Source organism: Myotis brandtii, unplaced genomic scaffold, assembly GCF_000412655.1.
Source record: "Myotis brandtii unplaced genomic scaffold, ASM41265v1 scaffold582, whole genome shotgun sequence".
Lineage (NCBI taxonomy): Eukaryota > Metazoa > Chordata > Mammalia > Chiroptera > Vespertilionidae > Myotis > Myotis brandtii.
The window spans coordinates 415,420-439,335 of record NW_005370187.1 but is presented as its reverse complement, the minus strand read 5'-3'; the positions used below and the strand labels follow the sequence as shown (position 1 = coordinate 439,335).

General features: G+C 44.8%; 1 protein-coding gene across 1 annotated transcript in view; it reads right to left on the bottom strand.

Moving 5' to 3' along the window:
• The window catches only part of NOTCH2 (notch 2), a 96,935-nt gene that overhangs the window by 24,648 nt on the left and 48,371 nt on the right, over positions 1-23,916 (bottom strand). The window contains exons 6-15 of the mRNA XM_014550098.1: positions 19,363-19,596; positions 17,938-18,093; positions 17,337-17,525; positions 16,292-16,405; positions 15,380-15,493; positions 13,311-13,544; positions 9,279-9,389; positions 4,509-4,701; positions 3,247-3,392; positions 1,438-1,551 (exon numbers count right to left, since the gene is read on the bottom strand). Of these exons, the coding sequence (XP_014405584.1) occupies positions 1,438-1,551; positions 3,247-3,392; positions 4,509-4,701; positions 9,279-9,389; positions 13,311-13,544; positions 15,380-15,493; positions 16,292-16,405; positions 17,337-17,525; positions 17,938-18,093; positions 19,363-19,596 (1,605 nt within the window). The remainder of the gene's footprint in view (positions 1-1,437; positions 1,552-3,246; positions 3,393-4,508; positions 4,702-9,278; positions 9,390-13,310; positions 13,545-15,379; positions 15,494-16,291; positions 16,406-17,336; positions 17,526-17,937; positions 18,094-19,362; positions 19,597-23,916) is intronic.

Sequence of the window (23,916 nt, the reverse complement as noted above, 5' to 3'; positions counted from 1 at the left end):
CTGAGATTTCACCTGCACAGGCTTCCAGTCTAATATAATTAATTTCTCAAAGTTCACACATAGGAGATTCTTTTATTGGCATCCTAATCTAAAGCAAAACCGACAGCTGGCACAGAGTCAAATATGCTTATAGTATCTGCATAGCAAGAAGACAGAACGAATAATTTCAACATGAACAGTACACACAAGTCACACCCAGGCAAGTCTATGATGTGGTTGCATAGAGTGACGTCTGCCTACATCTCCCCACAGCCGTCAATATTGAGTCTATGGTTGTGAGTAAGATGATCTTCTCACTGCCAATGAGTGTGGTCAGCACTGTCGCTGTGAAATGAATGACACGGTGGAGACTGTCTTTGTCTGGGGAGAGCTGGGGATCTCTGATAACTCTGATTTTACCCACCAGGCTGGCTACATGCTGTTTCCCTACATGAACATGCCTTCTAAAGCGGGGCAGAGGGAACAAGTAGCATCAAATCTTCCAGGTCACAGGGTCATGCTCAAGGCCACTTGCCGCTCTACACCGCTCAGAGTCACTAGTCACAGCTACTGTGCACAGCCCAAGGCCAAGGCATCCCGCCCGCATGCTGCTCACTGCAGAACATGCAACGCCATCCCCCATATTTGTTTTGTTTCCCAGACATGAAGAAAATGGGATGACGAGGAGGTAAACAAGCCACACAAATACAACCAATCACAGGATGGCAGTAATGAGGCAGGAGAACACAGCAGACATGTCCAAGCACACTCCTGAAATACCACCCGAAACAAGGACCACCTGGCATACAACGGAGGCATAGCACGTCTTCTGTGTGTGAGCGCCATCCAGGGCGTTATCTCTCTGAATGAGACGCAGCTGTGTGGACTGGGAGGAGAAGAATGGCAGTTAAGAGGACAAGCTCTGGGTTTAGAGAGTTGGGGACAAATCCTAGACCTACCACCCCTCTCTGTGACCCTCAGCAAGTAACCTCTCTTGCCTCAGCTTCTTCATGTATAAAATGGTGACAGGAACTTCTACCTGTAGGGTTATTGTGAGCACTAGAAGAAATAATCCAAAGTGTATAAAGTATCTGGCACATAATAAATTAGCAATAAGTGGTAGCCTTGTTATTGAAACCAAGACAAAGAGCATGGTCCATGGAGACACTGCTCCATTCACAATAATGGACTAAACCATCAGCTCTGCATCAGTTCCAACCACACACGATGAAAAAAATTTCAAACCCTAAAGAGCCGAGAAGGCAATGAATCTCCCAGCACTTGCATGAGGGAGGTCACAGTGATTTCTCAGAGCTCCAGATCCAGTGAGTGAGGGCAGGACACACGACCGGCGAGTCCTCCGAGCAGCAGCCCCACAGATCCCACCTCTGAGACTTCAAGGTTTGGAGTGACAAGGGAAGATGAGCATCCCCATGTCCCCGCACTTTCAGGGCTCACCTGTGTAGGGCAGCACGCAGCGGCAGGTGTAGCCACTTATGTCATCAAGGCAGGTTCCTTGGTTCAGGCACGGATTTGAAGCACATTCGTTGATATTCACCTGACAGTTATAGCCTGTGGATAGAAAAGGGGAAAAACCCAAACCGTGAACCTTTCTGTTAGCCTCCTATTATCTGAATTACTAAGCGATCCTCTCAGTGGTAAACATGAAACACCTCAGAAACTGCATTCATTTCTTCAGGCCACCGGAACATCTGTTCATTGGTTTCAGTGACAAGTCCCTGACATAGAGCAAGTAAAAAACAGTGCTTAGTTAAGATATGTTCTGATATCTTGAAAGTCTAATGCACCCTCAAATATGGTACAAATAATTTCTCAATAATGAACCAAGAAATTCATTAAGAGCAAAAATCTGCTGCTTAATCTAAATATAAGCTCTTTGTACACAATGTATCTGGTCAGGGCTTAACAAGGGGGTATGGGTTATCGAGGGGTGACATTCTTGAATACATTAATCAAAGCCTCCGAGTTATGCGCCCCCTTCCATCGATGTGGTAAGACTTCCTGAGGTCACAAAGCTGACTCCTCCTGATCAAGATATGAATTCTACTCCCACTCTAAAAAAGAGAAAAGAGGCACTTACGGGGACAGGAAAGTACCCAGCTATTACACACCTTTGCACCTTCAATAAAGCCTTAAAATAGAGGAATTAGAGCACTGTAAAAATGATCTGGGAGTGCAGAGGGCTGGCTATTCAATAGTCATACAAATATGGACTGTACATTTTGATTTTGTTTGATCAGTAAGTCTCAATGAGATAAAGACATAAAAGTGCTTTTAAATCTATACGCTTCTTCGCAAATGTAATATATCAGTAAATTAATAACTAAAATACGGTTTCAGAACGTTTTCAACTAATCAAATAAAATGTCCCTGAAATATACTGCTGATTCGCAGTAGCCTGGCACCGCTTTTTAAAAAATATATATTTTTATTGATTTCAGAGAGGAAGGGAGAGGGAGATAGAAACATCAATGATGAGAGAGAATCATTGATTGGCTGTCTCCTGCACGCCCCCTACTGGGGATCGAGCCAGCAACTCAGGCATGTGCCCTTGACCAGAACTGAACCTGGGACCCTTCAGTCTGCAGGCCAACGCTCTATCCACTGAGCCAAACCAGCTAGGGCCTGGCACTGCTTTTGAGTGGGGAACTCAAAGACTAAGTGAATAGAGCAGTCCAAATATAAATGATTTACCCATGGATTTCTCTCTCATGAGTTTCCAAGAGAAAACTAATGGCAGAAATACAACAGTAACAACCCAAAAATTATTTTACACAATACCCCCCTTATTCTGTATTTTTCCAGAAGGCCACGGAGAACTATGTATCTAAGAGTATCTCACTGTGTGAAATAATTTGCTGGAAGGTTTTGAACACATGAATCTTTCCATATTACTGCTGTAGGAATTACAGCAAGACAGTATTTTCATTCTACTACCAATTTCTCTTTTGAATTATCATAGAATCAAGCCTGCATCAAGAAGCTTGCAATTAGAACACCTGTCCAAAGTTGTGTAAGTGAAGTCCCGGCTGCTCACCTTCAATAGCTCACCTCTCTGCTAGGCTGAGAGTAGAATCTATATCTATTTATGTTTTTACTGCCCAGTGCCTTATAAATATTAGGTGCTCAAATTATGTTTGCTGTGTGAATGAACAGAGGAAAAAAGGAAAGAAAGAAGTGAGCCAAGCAATACGCAACAACCAAAGGGCAGGGAAGGGAGATGGAAATATGCACTTTTGCCTTCACCTTTAAAGCCCTTCTTGCAAGTACACCTGTATCCATTCACCAGGTTGTCACAGGTTCCTCCATTCTGGCATGGATTGGAAAGGCATTCATTTTTGTCCACTTCACAGTTGATGCCGACCCAGCCTGCATCACAGAGGCACTTGTATCTGAAAGAAGACAGAATTCTTTACTATGGGGAATGAAGGTACAATTGAGTCAGAGTTGAATACAGGACATGGTGAAGAAATGAGGGAAAGAGGAGATGAAGGTAAGCTAATCTCAATTCTACTCTCTAGGGACCTATACGTGGGTCACCAAGAACACAGTGTGGATCAGGAGGGCCCATCTGGAGTTAAATGATCTTCCTTCCTGGTGCTTCCCTGGTTCACAAAGATGCTAGAGAAACTAATTAATTACACTGAGCTTTCATATGTAAAGAGCATGGTTGGTACAACATATTGGACCAATCTGAAAGACACATTAATACGGATAAATCTGCATAGTTTTTTTTCCTTATATATAAAACTAGGGGGTGGGGGTGGCCGGGGAGAGGTCAGTGGGGGGAAAGGGAGACTTACGTAATACTTTAAAACAATAAAGAATTTAAATTTTAAAAAACAAAAGCAAAACTAAAGTAAAGCAAACCTTAGGGTCATTTGTTTCTGAGGCAAAACAGACACCCAGGAAGTAGATTAGTATCAGGGACTCTGAGCCACTCTGAAGATCTCCTAGAATGCCTGACTTCTGAGATATGTTTTGTTCTGACCAGAAACCCTGCCACAGAAAGCACCCAGCGTACTGAGCAGAAAAAGGTCCAAAATGAAGGTATTTGAAGTACATGGACATTGTTCACAATTTGAATGTCATTAGGACTTAGAATGTCGTATCAGGAGATCGTGGCCAGATGTCTGGAGCTTCTTAGGAAAAATGTGATAGGTTGGGATGCTTTGAAGGCTGCCCTACTCTGAAGCAGGAATACTGAGAAAATTCATCTTGGAAATGACTTGATTTCCCATTTGCCTCTAAACACCCTCTTCATTCTTTCACTTGCCAAAGACTCATAAAACAACCCTGAACTCCCGCCACATGCTGCCTACCCACACAAGGAAGACATTCCTCCTTATTTTCCTCCTGTTCAGTCATAGGAGGGAAGGACAAGGAGGCAATTTGGAAGACTACGATACGGACTACCAAAATCTCAGTCAGCTCAGGTCCCTGACTGACTTCTGCAGGTCAGTTGACACAGGTCAACAAGAAATGATGACTACATGGCAGCTACTCACCCGCTGAGGCCCCCGGTACAGTTCCCGTGGATGCAGGGATTGCTCAGGCACTCGTTCACCTGCGAGAAGCAGCTGGGGTGATGGGGACCCTCGGGGCATATACAGCGAAAACCATTCACATCGTTGATGCATGTTGCACCCTTGCGACAGGGATTGGAGGCACACTCATCAATGTCAATGTTACATCTCTGCCCTGTAGAGAAGGGGGGCAGTTCTTGTCAAATCCAAAACATTTAGGGAATAGACACAGAACTGAGACATACTGTGTTGACACCTTCATCTGCACAGGCACCCAACAGAACTTATTTAAGGAATAAGACACCCAAAAGCACGTAGTGCCATGAGAGGGAGGAGCAAGCAGCAATGTCTTCTGATATGAAGCAAAGTTATCAAAATGCTGGTGTCATGTTCTGACATACATTTCTTCTTCACTCCATCTTGGAAAAGGGGCAACTTCACAAGGGTTTAGAAAGAGAACATCAAAGTTACCGAAGTTCTTGACGTTGCTCTGAGTACTTTCAAAGAAGCTCATCTTACTACTGTTCTCAGCTGGCTTATCGAAAATTCATTTTTCTGGTTAGTCAACCTCTTACAGTTCTACAGACGGTAAATCTCAATGAACTGGGATGCTTCGTGAATGAAATAGTAGTGTAATGATTAATGTGGTTAAAAAAGGAAAGCCAGTTTGCTTTCACTTGTAGAGTTGTATTAATCCATTATCTGTCTCAGGAACAAGAATATTCTAAATATAATTTTACTGTCCTCTGATAGCTGAGAAAACAATTTTGGGTCTTTCCATCTACACCAGTGGCTCTCAAACTTACATGTGCTAAAAGAGTTGCTTAAAGTACCACTTTAAAAGGAGACTTAGGCCCCTTCCCCGTGGGCTGTGATGGGTAGGGTCCAGCAAAGCACATTTTAAATTATGCAGGTGGTTCAAACACTACATTCTGAGGAACTCTGAGGTAGACAATTATAAGTTCATTAACATGTAAATGCTCAGAATATATGAAACTGAAATGAGTAGGTTCGTCCTCTAAAACATACCTGAGATTGCATTTTGAAAAGAAGCCTGCTGGAACCTTAACATTTGTTGTTTTAAGCTGAGTAGAGTTTTCCAGTAATATGAGTTTTGCTTTGTTACATTCTGAATAATTGAGATTCAACTATATATTCCAAAATGTTATAAAACTTTAAAATAACCCATCATTCTGTAAATGAGTGGCAACACGTAAACTTAGGAAGAAACAGACAAATTTCAAAGAATACAATGTTCTGACTCAGAAAAACATGCACACCACCATGCATTTTTCTTTGAGAAAGAGTAACCCTGCATTTAGAACAGGAAATTCCAAATGAAACAGACACACACCCCTTTAAAGGATGGGTATTAACATTTTTTCACCCTTCATTGCTCTCTAAACCATGATTGGTGGTTCCTGTGGTAAAGACCCATAATCTGGTGGTGGTGGCTGCTTTCCTCTTAAGTGTTGTATTAATAACTTATTTTAAAATACGACTTCCTTCGCCTCAACCTCGTGTGCCAATGGAACTGAGATGTGAGCTATCCTCAGCCTGCCACGCAGGGAGAGAGAGAGGAAAGGCCTTCGTTTTCTGTCCTTTTTTGGAAGCATCTTCTCAGAGGCCACTCCTCCCAAGCTTTCTTCATTTGCTTTTAAAACTCTTTCAGAATCGATTTTCAAGCCACCTTTAGCTGAGAGTTGAGAGCATCCTTGTGCAGTCTACTACCTGACCTGACAGCCAGATCCCACCCTTCAGGAGTTTCTACTCAGCCTCAGAAATGCCCAGCACAAACCTACGGACCTTCCTGGGCCCAGTAACTACTGGATGAGAAGTGAACCAAGGTTTCTCACCCGGTGTTTAATGAATGAAATCATGGGATAGCTCGGACTCAGGGGTCTGGGGTTGGATGTCAGAGGTCCCATATTTGAGTTATAGTCATTTACTCAGCAGCATTTACTGAGTGTTTCCTCGGTGCCAGACATTGTTTTAGACACTGGCCACAAAGGTGATTAGAAAGGTCCCTGCCTCCAGGGACTCACTGTCCTGGCTGTGTGATTCCCTCGCTGATAAAATGGACTTGGGCTCTATCTCTGAGCTGCCTCACTTGTTAAATGGGCATAAAACTTCCCCAGCTACCTTTTTGTTTTGTTAATTTTTTTTATTGAGATATAATTGACATGTAACATTGTGTACGTTTACGGTTTGCTACATTTACATATTGCAATATGAGTATACCATATTGTTAGCTAACACCTCTATCATGTCACATAAATATTTCTTTTTTGTGGTGAGAATAATTATGATTGATTCTCCTACCGACTTTATGTTTATAATACAGTGTTGTTGGCTATCATCACTTCACTATGCATCAGACCTCCAGAACTCATCATCTACTAGCTGCAAGTTAGCATCCTTAAACAGCATCTTTCCAATTCCCCCAGCCCCTGGTAACCACCATTCTACTCTTTTCCATAATCTGCACATAAGTGATATAATCTAGTACTTGTCTTTCTCTGTCTGACTTATCTCACTTAGCAGAAGGCCTTAAAGGTCTATCCATATTTTTACACACAAGTAGCATTTCCTTCTTTCTCACAGATGAGTAACATTCCATTATATATATATATATATCTCACATCTTCTTTATCCCTCAAACATTGATAGACACTTATGTGGGATATAAAACTGGAAGCAACAAATAAACAAGACAGACAAACAAACAGAAACTCATAGACACCAACAGTATGGTGGTTACCAGAGGGAAAAGGGCATGGGGGGAGGTAAAGGGGTCAAATATATAATGACAGAAGGAGCTCTGACTGTGGGTGGTAAACACACCATGTAATACACAGGTGATGTGTTACAGAAATGTACACTTGAAACCTATATAGATTTATTAACCAATGTCACTCCAATTAATTTAATTAAAAAAAAACACTCTTAAATCTGTTTAAAAAGTAGCATTAAAATAAAACAAAGGAAAGAATAAAGCAACTCACATTCACAGCTCTGAGTATGAACCACAGTTTATTCTATTTTCAGCAGCTTATTCAAGCCCCCCTACCCTTCCCCCCCTGCCCCCCCCCCCAAAAAAAACCCCAAACAAACTAGAAAACAGTTCCAAGAACAGGGTACCACCCAGGAATCAAAACATTCCATTTTTTGCTTATGTGGTCTCATGCTACACCTTAAGTTTATTTTAGAATATTTTTAGCCTATGTCCTCCCTCCTTGACCTTCCTGGTTTGCTGAATGTTAAAAAGGGAGACTATGATTCACTGACATTCCCAGAAAAAGAAAAAGCAGAAATCTAGTCTAAGGCTTATATACCTAAAAAGAAACCACAATGGCACCCACTTAGGCGACAGCGGGCTCTGGAGTGGGACCCCTGGGGTGAAGTCCCAGCTGCAAGCTCTGGGTCTCTCTCATCAATACTGTAGGGGTGATAGGAGCAGTGGCAATTACATGAGGTTAGGCACTGCGACAGCGGGCTCTGGAGTGGGACCCCTGGGGTGAAGGCCCAGCTGCAAGCTCTGGGTCTCTCATCAATACTGTAGGGATGATAGCAGCAGTGGCAATTACATGAGGTTAGGCACGTAGTTTAATGCCTGGCTCAAAGTAAGTCTTTAATAAATGGTAACCATTCTCTTCTTATTACTCATTTAACAAAAATGCACCTCATATCCCAACTGGCAGGAATTTTTGTGTGTCTGTTGGCTGCCACTTAGTCTTGGGGTAACAAGTTTCGGGACAGAGAAGCAAGCACATCTGGCTCCTACCATCAGTGCTGGGCACTAACTATGAGAGCTTCCATCACACTTGTCTTCGAAGCGATCGCTCACTGAACACGGGCTCCAGTGACCCTGGGGCCACCACCATTCCTCCCAGCATCCACACAGGCACAGCAGGAGAAAAGGACTGTGGGATGCAGAGGAATGCAAGTCCCCCCAAGTGCTTGGCTCCGATTGCCTCTGACATCATAGTGGAAAGCTCCGAGGGAAGTTTCTCACATTGGTTGCAAATGACCACATGGTACTTATTGAACGGCCACATCTTACGTTTGCTTGTGTATGGCACTGTCTAGAAAGAATAGGATTGGCAGAGCACAAGCCTTCGGGTGTGTGAGGGGCCTCGGGATTCCTCAGTAGCCTCTAGCACTTTTGTTCAGGAGGGTAAATGATAAAGGTAATGTGATTAACAAACGAGAAAAAAGGGAAAACTTGTGTGCACACATGTGTACATGTGTTAAATGCTCTAGCTGCTTATAATTTAGGAAGGATTCTAGCCAACTTTATTTTAGGCATTTACTCCGTTCCTCTTGGGGAGAAAAAAAAATCTCAATTGTGCTAGCCATATGAGGTTGGATCTGGCTTCATCCAACAAGCTCCCATTAGAAGTAGTACTCAGAAAAAAGTTTTTAATGTTTTCAAAGAATTTTACGTTGGCTATGCCATTACAGAAAAATATAACTCAAGCACAGTGAGTGATAAATTCTGGGTATAACTGAAAGTTCTTTTCAGGTGGCTATAAACACATGGTCTAAAACCCCTAACTAATGAAAAGTTTCATGTTACAGTTCAGGGAAGGCCTGTAACTAGAAAACAGGGCCAGAGAAGCACAGAAACAAAAGTCTAAACTTCCCAGAGACAAACAAATAGAAAACATTTAAAAAGTAATGTTCCTTTAGATGCCCTTTTCCCAAGCAATGGGGCTGAAAGTAGGACCTCCCAACACCAAGGGGCGTTACCTGTGAATCCTGGTGAGCAGACACAACTGTAACGATTAACTCCATCCATACAGACGCCATGGACACACGGGTTACTTGCACAGTCATCAAAATTGATTTCACAATTAACACCTGCAAGGATAAGAGCAAAGAGGAACCATGCAATATTTCCACCAACATATCAAGGATGTCTGCTTGGGACCCTAAGTGTTAACCCTTTGTACGCCATAAGCGTCTATAGACGTATAGATGGTTTCCGTTTTGGACGCATGGCAGTTAACTGGTTGAGAAAGCTAGAGTATCCAGCCAGCCCTGGGGAAAGCAGCAATGCTGCCGGAGGGATCATGGGGGCAAGGCGATCTCATTCATCGCACTGAGCCCCTGTGTGCCTTTTTCACTGTGTTGGCATTGGCACAAACGGGCAGAAGCCATGGCGGGAATCAGAGCAGCGGTGCCACACTGCAGCGGTGGGCACTGTATCCATCACATCCGTGCACTCGCAGCAAAAACCAGAGAAAAAGACAGGCTCCCTTAAGAATGACGTTGGTGAAGTAAGATGATTAACTTTATCCTTTTATTACATCTTGACCCTTGACTGTTTATATGTCCACTGTTCTGTGTGATGACCTGGGAAGTACACATGAGGCCGCTTGGTGACATGCCAACGTGCAGAGGTGCCTCCAGGAAAAGCAGTTGTTTGATGATTTCAGCTTTGAACGGAAGCAGTTGTTTTTTTTTCATGGAATCCCATTTTCATCAAAAGAACAACTGACAAGACAAACCAGGGCTATTCGCACCGAACTATTTAGTTCATATTAACCGCAAAGAGTAAACCTGTTATTTCAAAAAAAGCAAAAACTGATAGTATTGTGTTCCAAAGATAAAATATAAGCTTTCACATGAAAATTAGAATTTTGGAACCACTATAAGCTTTAAACTGACAGTCACTATTCTGGTTACAACTCAGGATAAACTTTAAAGAGTCTGAAAACTTCCTCCTGGAGTATGTTGTCTTCCTTCTGGTCGATTCCCAGAAAAAACTGTGGAGTTTGGCTGTGTTAGAAAAGCTTTAACTGAAGATATGGGTAACTAAACAGTAGAGATATACCAATCATTATTGCTAGCATTATTCGGTAAAAATACTCATATTTCACGATATAATTAACATGAATTTAGTGATGCTTTTTTGGGTATCATAGAATACTTCAGTAGTTTAAAAAGTCTAAAAAATAAAACCTGATAATAAGGATTATAAATTAAGAAATGAAACTTCCATGACAAAATGCCATAATTTTGACTCACTTTGCATTAATATTTATTAACAATAATTACATCAAAAATTTACTTGAGCAGGAAGAGACAGCCGCCCACTGGGCCAGTGAGACTTTGTCATTGGAATGCAGGAGTATGACGGTGTGAGCTCTGGTCTGCAAATGGCCCTGCTCCCTGCGAATCTCTGCAAAGCCTATTGCTCCAAACTCACCTGAAATCCACGAGATGCTTTTTTGTGCTCTCACTAAATTCTTTCTGCAGTTTTATTGTTGTTTGCTTGCTTGTCTATAATCCTTTAAGCTAGTCAAATTGGATTCTGTGACTTCAAACCAAAAATAACTTACTTAGAACAGTGTCCCATCGTAAGAGCACAGGCGAAAGAAGCGATTCCAGGTAGTGCACCCCACTTTCAGTGCCCACTGAGCGAGAAGCCACATTACAAGCAGCAAGTTGTAAAGTTTCCCTCTGTCTACACACTCATCCAGACCCCAGCCCGCCACCTAGGACCGCATTCTGAATGGGTCGCGGATTCTTACTCTGGAACTTGAGAGTCTATTCATAACGACTATTTGAATGGATCCTTTCCCCCGGGGCCCTCCATGCCGGGCCTTTCTCCGCCCATTACAAGATGCCTTTATGTAGCCTGGGTCTCTCTGCTTTAAGGCTCCTGATGCCACAGGAACAGGTCTGGCAGCTTTCTGAGAGATTCTGGGCCTTCCCTCTCTCTGCTGCCTGCACACCCCTCACAGCTACTTCCTGCCTTTCCACTGACAGCTCCTCACACCTTGCCTTCGCTGTCCCCCCAGGGAACACACCTGATACTTCCTGCCACAGTGATAACCATCACAGAGAAAACCAAGTGCTGCTCCCCCACCAGCTCCCGGTTTCCAGGGGTTTCCGGTGAGCTTGTTACAATGGGGCCCAGAGCAGCCCCGCCATCCTACAGGCATCCATTCAGTTGCTGGTAAGTCTCTCAAATTCCTTTTCCTACTGCAATGTCTCATGTCTGGGGACCAGCCCGGAAGCAAATTGCTTTTGGAGGGTTTCACAAAGATCCATTCAGCCCTGCTGGGGAGTTATCTAAACGTGGGGAGGGGAGGCATTTGCCACTGTGAGGCAGGGGATGTTTTTCATATGCTCGAGCAACTCAAAAAGGACTTTGTTTTCAAACTTGGCATGTGCGGGTCCTGGAAGAAGCCCAGGGCCCTTGACAAGTTTGAAGGAATGCGTTTGGAAATCACAAAGTAAAATGAGGGCAGCTCCCCCACCTTTGCCCCCACCTAGGCCATTGTCCTTAAAGGGAGAGGAGTTCTCAATAAATCAGTGCGCTGTACTGGCAGGTCCGCTCTGACGAAGGCACCCACTGGTTAATCTTCCACTGGTACACTTTTCTTTGATCTGAGACACAGTGCTTCTCTGTCCATTAACCACAGTTGTGACCATAATGATTCCTCCAATAAGTAAAACAGAATCCAGTGAAACCTGTGAAATGCTGCTGCCTGAGCAAGTAATTCAACACCCCCAGCAAGGAGCAGCCTGCCCTCCCAGCCAGCAGGAATGAACTGTAGTCAGGAAGCGAGGAGCTGGGATGAGGAATGGTGGCCCCGCATTCTAATTTTCAATGACAGGGAGCTGCAAAGTCTCTCTTCCCTCTCCCAATCCCCACAACTGCCCAAAGCCCACCAGCGACAAGTGGCAGAAGAAAGGTGTCACATTAAAGATACTGGACTCTGAAATCGAGAAAACGATTGGAAAGACAGGAGGGGGTGGGGATGGAAAAAGGGGATTCGCGGGGGCACAACTTTATTAGCCTGCAGTGGAGGTTACAGAAAAAGATGACAATAAAACCAAGCCACAAAAGCAAGGTTTTCCATTTTAAAGAATAACTGCAGGTTTTTGAAGCGGTATGCTTCTTTTAGGGAAACACATGCCTAAAATCACCAGCTTTGAGAAACGATTGTCTCTCATTTCTTCCCTGGCTGGAGCCAGCTCCCTCAGAGATGTTTCTGACTGTGGCTTTGGCCAAGCTTCTCAGGAAAAAGGACTGTGTTTTAGGTATGTAAGCGTCTGCCCAGGAAGTCTGAGACATCTGTGTAAATCGTGTTTGAGAAGCAGTGAACACTCTGGATGAAAAAGGGGCCACATGCTAACCTGACAAGCTCAGGGAAGGCCTGCATGGCGGTCTTGCAAACTCAAAGGCCTAACGTAGTCACAAAGGAGGGTCTGAAATTAAAACTTTAACTAAAAGCAGTTATGGTGGGTAGTCGCATCCTAGGCCGGTAGCTTCCCTGACAAGGGTAAATCTTTACCTTAACTGAGCCTACTGCCTTTTTGCATTACATATTGTTGTAAAGTCAAAGTACTTTTCCTTTTTCCAGACCCCTTAAAGCACAGGCACCACTCTACGGAGACTACAAATCCCCTCATTGTTATTGAGTTAATTGTTGACTGTTAACTATCCTGCACCCACCTAAGAAGTGCGTGTCTATCATTTTACTTTTTATCCAATCCCAGAGCTTGCCCCCCCCTTTTGCTTTCTCCCGGCTCCTAATCTATCACCAATAGATGTCATGTAACCCAATTACGTCTCCTCCTTTGATTGTAATGTATAAATCAAGGTGAAAAACTGCCACTCTCCAAGCATTGTCCCAATCCGTTGAGATTCTGTATCCCGGGAATTGTTGACAGTGTGACTCAAATACACTCACAAAAATGCTTCACAGGTTTGAATGTTTTTTTACGTTAGCAGCTCCAAAGGAAACAGGGAGGGGGTGGGCTTACCCGACGTGCCGGGCTGGCAGTTGCACTGGTAGCCGTTCACCAGGTCGATGCAGCGGCCCTCGTTCAGGCAGGGGCTGCTGTAACACTCGTCTATCTGGTCGCTGCAGATGGCGCCCATGTACCCGGGGTTGCAGATGCAGGTGTAGGAATCAATCCCGTCCTGACACTGGCCGTGGTGGCAGGGGTCGGGGTCACAGTTGTCGATGTTCTCCTCACACAACACGCCAGTGAATCCTGGGAAGGAATGTGACCAAGGAGGCTTAAGAACCAAGGCAGATACTCCACACCTGAACATACATGGAGCCACATCCCCGTACCCTACACCCCCCATGCCTGAATTCATCCTGTAGGAATGAGCGCTTGACACTGACCATTGGCATTGATTCATAAGGCAGGCCCAGAGAGCTGTGCTTAAAATAAAGTTCTTCAGATTGAATCTGCAGAATTCAAATACCTCTTCCTAAGGGATCGAAGCTGTCCTGGCAGAGATGCTTCAACTGCAGCTTCACCCCATACTGGGCCTCAATACCTTTCCTGGGTATATTTACCTCTATATTCTTTTCCTCCCAAACCCAATATACAGGGACTGTATTCATGGTTCCACGGACCTTATCTTCCCCATTTTTTTTTTTGAGGAAGGGAGAGGGATATAGAGATAGAAGCATCAATGAGAGAGAGACATTGGTCAGCCATTTACTGCACACCCCCTACTGGGGACTGAACCTGCAACCCGGGTATGTGCCCTGTAAGGGAATCGAACCGTGACCTCTTGGTTCATAGGTCGATGCTCAACCACTGAGCCACACTGGCTGGGCTCCCAATTCTGGCTTGACAGAACAGAGAACTTTTCTTTATTCCTCAACTGCCCCCATCGTACTATGCATATATAGTAAGTTTTCCATAAAGACTTGTTGAATAAAATGAATGACCAAGTTACAAGCATTTAAATGAAACTGGGACAAATGAAAACTCCTTCACTTGACATTAAATCTCTTCTCGGGGGCTCCAGTAAGCCTCTCCTTCCCTCTCAGCATGACTCAGGGTGTTTCACCTCTCTCTCCCGAAGGTCACTCTCCATGAGCATAAGCTGCCAAAGGAGGACAGAACCCGGAACTCCTCCAGCCAGAGACAACAGTTCATGAAGACAGAAGTGGGTACAGGGTTCCCTGACAGGGCCTAGTCTAAGTAGGCCTAGTAAGTGGTGATGCTCCAATACTACGGAAATAGTAATCATTTGTTTCCATGATATTGTTTTTCTGTGATCAGAAAGAAATGCACATAATGTTTAAAACTGTTTAAGAACCCATTTTCTAAAATGAGAAGATTGTCCTTAATTCTATTCCTAACTTCTTTCTCTCTTAAGCAGAGGGATAAAAAAGAAATTGGAATGTCCCCTTTCCTAATAATGTCTAGTCCACTTCCACAGTGTTGGTCTGGGCTGAAGCAAATGTGTAACGGGATGTTTGGCTTATTCAGATCACTCCCACATGGGAACTGTGGCCACAGACCAGACATGCAGAATATTTACAAACGGATTCTTTTTCACTGTAGTAGCAGAATTCAGGAGAGAGGACTCAGAGCTCTTGCACCTGTCTGAGAACCACCTGACTCCTAGGGCATGTGGCCTTGTTTGCAGGAAGCGTCTGCACTTGCACACAACAGCCCTTACATTTCTGGGCCTTTGTTCAATGCCTTGCCTCAAGAAACACAGCAACAAGCCTCCTGCTGAGGAGCCCCCAGTGAAAAAGAGCTTTCAGCTGGAATGTTTCCCTTCCCCAGAGGAATAAGTCAAGCCAGCTGGAAACTCACCGCTGCCAAAATCTGTCCCAAAAAGACACGGACACCAAATGGCAATGTCCAGGCCAGGCCACTATTGTGGTGGACAAGGAGGCAGGTGTTGGAGAAGGGAATAGTGGAGAGAGAGCGGCAAAAACCAAGCTGGAAGAAGACCTCTCTAAACGCAGAACAGTCCCTCCAGTGCCCGGGGCTGGTAGGGCAGCGGGACAAGGACAGTCTCCTGTTTGTTCAGGTGGACCTGGGGGCGGGGTGAAAAATGAGAAGAATCTCACCCGTGGCGCACTGGCATTCATAGCCGTTGGGGTGATCGATGCACTTGGCGCCGTTCAGACACGGAGTGCTGGAACAGTCATCAATATCGATCTGGCAAACGGGCCCGGTGAAGCCTGCAAAGGGCACAGGAGGACACAAGTCACAGGATTATCCCACGTCCGCCTTCACTCCGACAATGGTGCCCGAGCAGCGTGGGGCTGAGTTCCCTTACGCCAAAGGGTCAGCAAAAGTGAAATTATTCTCCCCAGCAAGTGACCAGGACAACAGGGGGAAGCTCAGGGCACAGAGGCACCGGTGTGTGTCTCCACCTCTGTTTCTTCCCCACACTTTTCACTTCTCGTTAAAACAGGCCTGAACGGTTACAGGGAAGCACTCCAACAAGTGAGCTTCGCCTCAGAGGGACTGAGACTGAAAATGAGAGACACCACAGTGTGTGGCAGAAAACCTGGCGTGTCTTCAACAATAGCTCTGGGGAGGGAGAGAAGAGGCGGAGCATTCTTTGGAAAAACTGACTTATGTTGGCCGTTTCTGGACTCAGAGGTGAAATGTCTAAAAATAATAATCCCACCAACGGGCTTCGAGACTCTAACCCATGGGGGAAAAATACAATCCCGAAGAGCCTGAAACGAAGGCCTCTGTGAGGCATGAACTTTCTGAAATGTACACACAGACAGAGAGGTCACGGGCCTTTCCGAACAGACTTGGACTTGTGGCCACAGAGGATTTGGAGGACACACTAGCTGAGACAGACTCCCCGACTCTGTACACACATCTCCTTCCTGAAGGGCTCACTTTAATGACTTCCGCATGCACAGCCCACACACATTCTCTGCCTGCTCTCGATCCTCCCTTCCCCGGGGTCAGTCAGCTTTGTGCTTCTGCAGATAGCAGGGCAGGTGGTGGGCACTTACCAGGGGGACACAGACACTGGAAGCGATTGACTTTATCCACACACTGCCCATTGTTCACACAGGGGTTGCTCTGACATTCGTTTATCTCCAACTCACAATGCACACCTTTGAAACCTGAAGGAAACGAACCACACGAATGGCTTAGAAAGAGAGAAAGGTGTATTCTAGCCAAGAAAGCACAAACTTACAAAGATGGCCACATCCTTCATGAGCAGAGACATTTCTGCAGAGGACCGGGGAACTATGCCGTGAGAGTGACAGTTAGATCACACAGGGGTGTCCTCTGGGACATCCGGGTCACTGTGATGAAGGGGATGAGGGTACCTCCAAGACCCTGGTCACACTTCACGTGCCAACAAAGACTGGGCCATGTTCTCTGACCAGTCCAGGCTTTGCTTTCAGGGCAGCACCAGGCCCGAGGGATCCCCACTGCTTGTTCCTAAAGACCAGCTGAGTCAGAGATGCTGCTGCCCTCAGGGTGCAAGGCAAGGTCAGGAGGCTCCCAGGCTAGAGCGCCAGCACTGTGACAGGGCAGCAGCACTGCAGCCTCCACTGTGAGAGGCACTGGCTGTGCTCTCTGCCAACTCAGAAACGGTCCCTGCGTAAGAGCTCCAGGGGACAACTCATGAATCATGGGACATGGCCATGGCAGGTTCCTACAGAATTACGGGTAAAGTTAATTTCTGCAAGTGGGAAGGCATGGTATTTGTAACACGTAAGGGAATCAGGAAGGCTTGCTACTTAAAGGACACTTATGGTAAATACTGTATTAAATAATCTTGGCATAAAAACACTCCTTTCTGAAATTTTCTCTTGCACGAACCTGGGTTTTGACATGATAGGCGTGGTTACCTGGGCCTTCCCAGTTCTAAGAAGTCTAGCACTGCCTCACTCTAAGGGCCCCTTGGCCGGGAGCCCCGTCACTACTGGGAAGGAGATGCTGACGGGGCTCACGGAATGGCCACACTGTGCTGAGTGCTCCACCTCAGAGAAGCGCCGTTCAGTGCCTCCAGCCGAGACCCCGCACTCGGATGGGCCCAAGTACCTGGCATGCACAGGCATGTGAAGCCCCCGATCTTATCCAGACAGGTGGCGTCGTTCTGGCAGGGGTCGGAATGGCACTCGTTGATGTCCATCTCGCAGCGAGGCCCCGCGTAGCCCTTCAGACACTCGCAGTGGAAGGCGCCGTCTGTGTTCACACATTTCCCTGCGTGCTCACAAGGATTGCTATTGGCTGAAAGACAAAAGCACCAGTTACCAGGATCACAGCACGACCGAGTTTCCACATGTGTGGACTACAGACGTGGTCTGCTTGTTACAAGCGTTAGGGCCAGGCATTTCGTAGTCTGATTCTCAATTTCCCATTTTCTTGTGAACAAATTAATTAATTAGACTAGGCAACCTCACTCTCGTGTGTCTCTGGCTGCTCTTTTGCCCAAACTGTCTCTAAGGTCGGGCTTTATATTAAGAATCAAGTACAGACCACCTGTATATGTCAATTCCCAGACTAGAATATATGATTACATTGAAAGGATGGTTGTAAACAATGGTCAAGTAACAGGAGATCTGGGGCAAAATGTACTTCAGTTTAAATGCTTGCTGAGCTCGCAGACACGGGAGGAAGAGGAGAGGTTCGGGGAACTCACCCATGGTGCACTCATCCACGTCTTCTGTGCAGTCAGCCCCTTTGTAGCCTTGTGGGCAGGTGCAGATATACTGCCCGTTCAGGGGGTTGGTGTCACACAGTGCCCCCTTGTGGCACGGATTGCTGATGCATGCATCATCCAGATGACACAAGAGTCCTGTCACAAGAACAAAGAGAAAATGACCCCAGTTGAGGAAGAGTTGTCTCTTTCATGGAGGAGGGAAAGCCTTATACTGTCTCATCAAAATCCACCATGGAGATTGAGGAAACTTTCCTTTCTCCTGATCCTCCCTCAGGAACACGCTGCAAGTCAGGAGCTTCTGCAGACAACCCTGGTGGCCTCCCCCTCACCCTCGGCTAGACGGCTCCTCAAGGGCCATAAGTGAGACGGACAGACGACAGAGACAGGCAGAGGGCAATAACCTTCCTACAGCCCTCCGACTGAGCAGCAAAAACAGAGGATATGCAGTTCAACAGTAATTTCAGATAGACAATAAGTCATTTTCTACTGTATGTCCAAACTGCTGCATGCATCTCTATTTTATTTGCTAACCTACTTTCCCCAAATCATGCCACCCGGTGACCAAAGAGGCGTCAGCATTTCACTAGCCTCAGAAGAAAAAAAACCAGTGCAACAGCATCAGCCTATGCTCGGGCAGCCCTTTAATAGTGTCAGCATTCCTGGCTCAAGTGCCCTCAGGACTGAGGCGATATTAGCTGGCCCCATGTTCTGCATGGTTCACGCGGGAACTGGATCTTCCACTCTGCAACTAGGTTAAGAACAGGCAGCTAAGGCTCCTGCTGCAAGGCTGGAGGTGGGGCTCCTCGGAAGGCATAGATATGAGGACATTTCAGAACTGCTGGGCCCCAAGTTCCCGCACCTAAGCTGTCTTTCTCCACAACTTCCTCCCTTCCTTAGCTGTGAAACTGAGGAGCTAGAGCACTGTTAACTCTGAAGTCAGTAAAAACCCACCCCGAGGGCAATATTTCTATAGACGTTGGGAGCTGGAATGCACTTACATGCTTCTGTCCTGCCAACTCCTTCTGAGCAAGTGGGCTATTTCTTCTTAATATGAAGTCTCTACATCCATTAGTCATTTTGTCTTAATTTCTGAGGCGCTTTTCAGCCTAAGGTCATAAGGAGGTCAGCAGATGCCCCCAAAGCAATCGTGACTAACTTTCGTTTTTTTAGGACGAAAGACTGCGTTAACATAGAGTTGAGAGGAGAGCCAAAAGCGATCAGGAAAGACTAGCTCCATAGCACTTTGGCTACCGATTAGACTTCCAGAACAATCTTAAGTGATATGTACCTACCGATTGGTAATGAAAAGGACACAGCTACCGACATGAAAGAGAAGAAGGCAGAAATCCTGACTGCTCAGGATTTCTTCCCTAGTGTCCAGCTCTGTCGTTCTGCTGGCCTCACCTGTCTTTCCCTCGGGGCACATGCACGAGAAGGAGGCCACGCGGTCAATGCAGGTGGAGCCCGGCGTGCAGGAGGCGAAGGCACAGTCGTCGATGTTCTCACTGCAGTCGTCTCCACTCCAGCCATTGACGCACACGCAGCCGTAGCCTCCGTTGCGGTTGGTACAGGTGCCTCCGTTCTGACAGGCGTTGGGCTGCAGCAGGCACTCGTCCACATCCTCCGTGCAGAACTGTCCTTTGGGGGGAAAGTGCCTTTGATCAGGGCTCTTAGGTCTCAAAGAATTAGTACTGTACCGGCCCCCACACATTCTTCACCCTAATGTGACTTGCCTGAAATTAAGGCGAGCAGAACCCATAGCAGATCAGGTTCTCACATGCATTTTAAGGCCACTTTAAGCCATCCCAATTATATTTATTCTAGGGAAGTGATTTAAAGAAAAACATGGGAGTTGCTATCCCTAGAAACTCTGACAACATGAGAATTTAGCCAACCTATCAAAGAGAAGATAAATCTTTAGGATTCTGGACTCAGTTAAATACCTGGGACTATGAATATATAACTGAGAAGAGGGAGAAGAGTCTAAGAGGTGAATAAGGAAAAGAATAATGAGAAGAAGCGTAAAAGTCAAAATATTATGGCAGTTGTTCTGTATTTTGATTGTCAATGTCAATAACTGTATCTATCAAAGAGAAGATAAATCTTTAGGATTCTGGACTCAGTTAAATACCTGGGACTATGAATATATAACTGAGAAGAGGGAGAAGAGTCTAAGAGGTGAATAAAGAAAAGAATAATGAGAAGAAGCGTAAAAGTCAAAATATTATGGCAGTTGTTCTGTATTTTTTTTTTGATTGTCAATGTCAATAACTGTACAATATGATTCTGTACAATAGTATTGTAAGATGATGTTACCACTGAGGGGACTTGGTAGAGAATATCACTACAGTAGGTCCTTGGGTTACGACAGAGATCCATTCCTACGGCGCGACGTAACGCGGTTTTCACCCTAAGTCTGAACCTACCTACATAAGCACCTACGTCACTCACATGGAGCACATACACAGCAGTAATGAAGTGAAACAGTAAAAGAAATTTAAAAGAAAGATAACAATTCCTGACCTTTACTTGTGGTAAATAAATAATAAAAAACATGAAGCACATAAGTACATACGTTGAAATGACAGAACTTTTTTTTTTAATAAATAAATGAGAGATGGCAACGTAACCATGAAACGATGTACTCTGAGTCCGACATAACCCGAGGACTGTCTGTACTTATAGCTGCATGTGAAATCACAATGATCTCAAAATAAGAAGTTTAATTTAAACCAAAGGTAAAGGCAAGCAAAGGTAGAGAGAGAGCAGATGAAGGACAATAAAAGCCTTGGTAAAATATGAGTGTGAGAAACAAAGCCAAGATGGTGAGACTGAAGCAAACTGTGCTCAGCCTGAGGTACCCAAGCTTCAAGGGTACAGATTTGTGGAATAAGACAGAAAGTCGACCCAATATAATAGAAGATGGAAAAGGGATCAGTATGCTCTGCCTGAAAAAGAGCAAATTGGAGGACGCTAACCATGAGACCATTTGTGGACTTAGTGCAGGTCACTACAATAGCAACGGACAGGGACAATGGCAAAGGCTCGCGGGACCCATGACAAGGAACAAGGGTATGTCTTCATCTTATAAGCCAGGAATTTGTGACTAACAAGCAGTTCAGTGCCAGGCTAGCTGAATTGTATAACAAGTCTTACTGGAGGTCTTTTAATACCAGTTTAGAGAGCTAGCAAAGGAAACTAATATTCAGGTCATTTGAATTCTCGGAAACACAACACAATTAGCTGAAATGAAAAAATCCTGATGATGTCCTTAATTCTCCCCTTGTAAAAGAACTCAATGAATAATTCAAAAAGGTATTCTGATGAAGAGGCCTCTTAATGAAAAAGCACATGACGCTTATACTCAGAAAACGCCAAGGCGAGCCCGAGTCTCCAGAATACCTAATTCAATTGGCTCAAGTATTTTCAGGAAGCCGGCCATGTGCCCAGCTATGTAGCCATCACTGCTGGCAGAAGCTAGGTGTGTCAGAGCTAACCTAACCGATCACCGATTCTTTACTTCCATTATGACACCATTCTTTACATGCATTATTGCATGCATTGTTACAAAGCCAACATCACTCTATTCCACTTATTTAATTGCACATCTGTCTCCCATCACTTGGCTGCAAGCAACCTCTCAGTTCGGGAGTGTTGTTTTTTGTGTGTGTATTCCCTGGGACGGCAGGATGGGTGTGTGGGCATCTCTGGAACTCTGTGCTCAGCACTCCCCTTCTGTGCTCCTCTCCTCATCCCCTTCATCTATATAATTCTTGAAGGAGCCACCAAGTCTTTAAATGATCATGCCCTCCTGGGCATAACTGACTGGTAGAGGATGGGTATCTGATACCAGTTACCTATCGCTGTGTCTCTTTCCAAACTGTTGGACTAGGGACCCTTTGCCACATGGACCAAAAGGAAGAAGTGGCCAGTCTACAAGAAAAGGAGAGGGGCGAATCAGACGTGCACAGAAAAAGTACATTCCAGTCAATAGTTCCGGTTGTTCCTGAAGCCCAACTGCTCTGAACCCATTCAGGGGCACAACTATTCTGAGAGATGTCCCTTGCAATGGAATCCCCTAATTTCAGGTAAGGATCTGTCAGTTGCAACCCACAGTACTAGCTAATACAGAGTGAGTGAGTATGAGGTGTGGTGTAAGTTGTGTGAGTGGGTGAGATATGTGAGTGTGTGAGGTGTGTGAGTTGCATGGATGAGTGAGGTGTGTGAAATGCATGAGTGAGTTGCACGAACGAGTGAGTTGTGTGAGTGCATGAGTTGTGTGAGTGAGTGCATGCATTGGCAATGACTTCCCCCACGGCAGATGATGCCATTTATTATAGAAAGCTTTGCTCCCTTCCTGTACTGGCAGACATGCTTCCTCAGATACAGACAGATGTGTAAGTGGGATACAGGTGGGATTTAGAATATATGACTGAGAAGTAGGTGAAGAGTTACTGTAACCTGGACATTACTGAGAATCTTGTCTCTTACACTTATGCTAACTTAAATATCTATGCTACCCTAAAACCAAGTGACTTGCTAAATGTGAGCAATTTGGTATTTCAATAATTATGGGTGTGTATTTTTGGCAAAGACTGTAGTTTCTCTATCTTGAAAAGGGACATATATTCATAAATTGTTTTTATTTTATAAGTACTAATAAAATGGAAGAAAGCCATATTTTGGTTTTTATGATTATAGCAAATGTGCTAGCTAATATAACATCCTTTTTCATCCATGTGCTTCAAAATTTATTTTACAAAGGGGATTGACCTCTGGCCACTCAGCTGCGATGTACTCTCAAGTTACAAACTGTTTGTCCCTCTAAAACTGTCACATTAAATCCAATATCTCTAAAATGAAGGCTTTAATCTTAAAAAAAAAAGTGAACAATCTGGATATTATTTTTCTTTTTGACTGGCTTTGTGATAATTCTGAGTATAAGACACTGTGATTAAAAATATCTCATGTATTCCTTATGCATTATAATTCCCAGACACTTAAGTATTGTAATAAGACAGACGAGATAAATAAACAGTGCCTGGAATGCAAGTTTGGCACTCTTGGGAGAGGAAACCAGAAGTCATTGATTGCCCACTAGAAAGCAGGCACTGAGCTTGAGCTGCAACAAAAATTATGTCCTTCATGGTTGAGAAATCAGGCTCAGAGAGGTATAGTAACTTGCCTAGTGTGAAGTTTTCTGCCCTCAAGGAGAGCTGGGATTTGAACTAGACCTACCTGACTCTAAAATTCCTAACAAAGGCTTGAGATGTGAATCTCACGTATCAAAACCAACTCTTCGTGTCTAAGTTCCCAAGCACACAAAGTGGAGAGGATGAAGGTGAGGATTCCAATCATGACTCACACAATCTGATTACTGAAAAAAACGTAGGAGTGCAAATCACTATCCAAATAGCAAATGTACTTTTGGGGATAGCTCACTATTTTTTGAATGAGATTGATTTTTGAAGGCTAAATACCATCACTGAACACCTTAGGACTATCTGTCTGTCAGATATGGTTCATTAGAAAAATCAAATCTAGAGCCAAGAGCACACGTGGCGTATAAGAATTTTCTACAGAATGGATCATTTTTCTCTTAAGTTTCAGGCTCATTTCTCCAGAACAACATCCCTTCCCAAGCTCATTTCTGCCAGAATTTTTTCTCTCCTCCTACTTCCAATTCTACCAACCAGTTTTTAAATTCAGAAGGTAGACAATAGTAACCCACGGGGCCACTACAGTTGCTTGTCCAAAAGTTCCCAATGGGACATCTACTAAGACACTGCCCTTCATGTCACCACCCTCTTGGCACAGAAGGAAACCAATGCAGAAGCCTCCAAATAAGAAAGAAGGCTCATGCCGGAACCGGTTTGGCTCAGTGGATAGAGCGTCGGCCTGCGGACTGAAAGGTCCCAGGTTCGATTCCGGTCAAGGGCATGTACCTGGGTTGCGGGC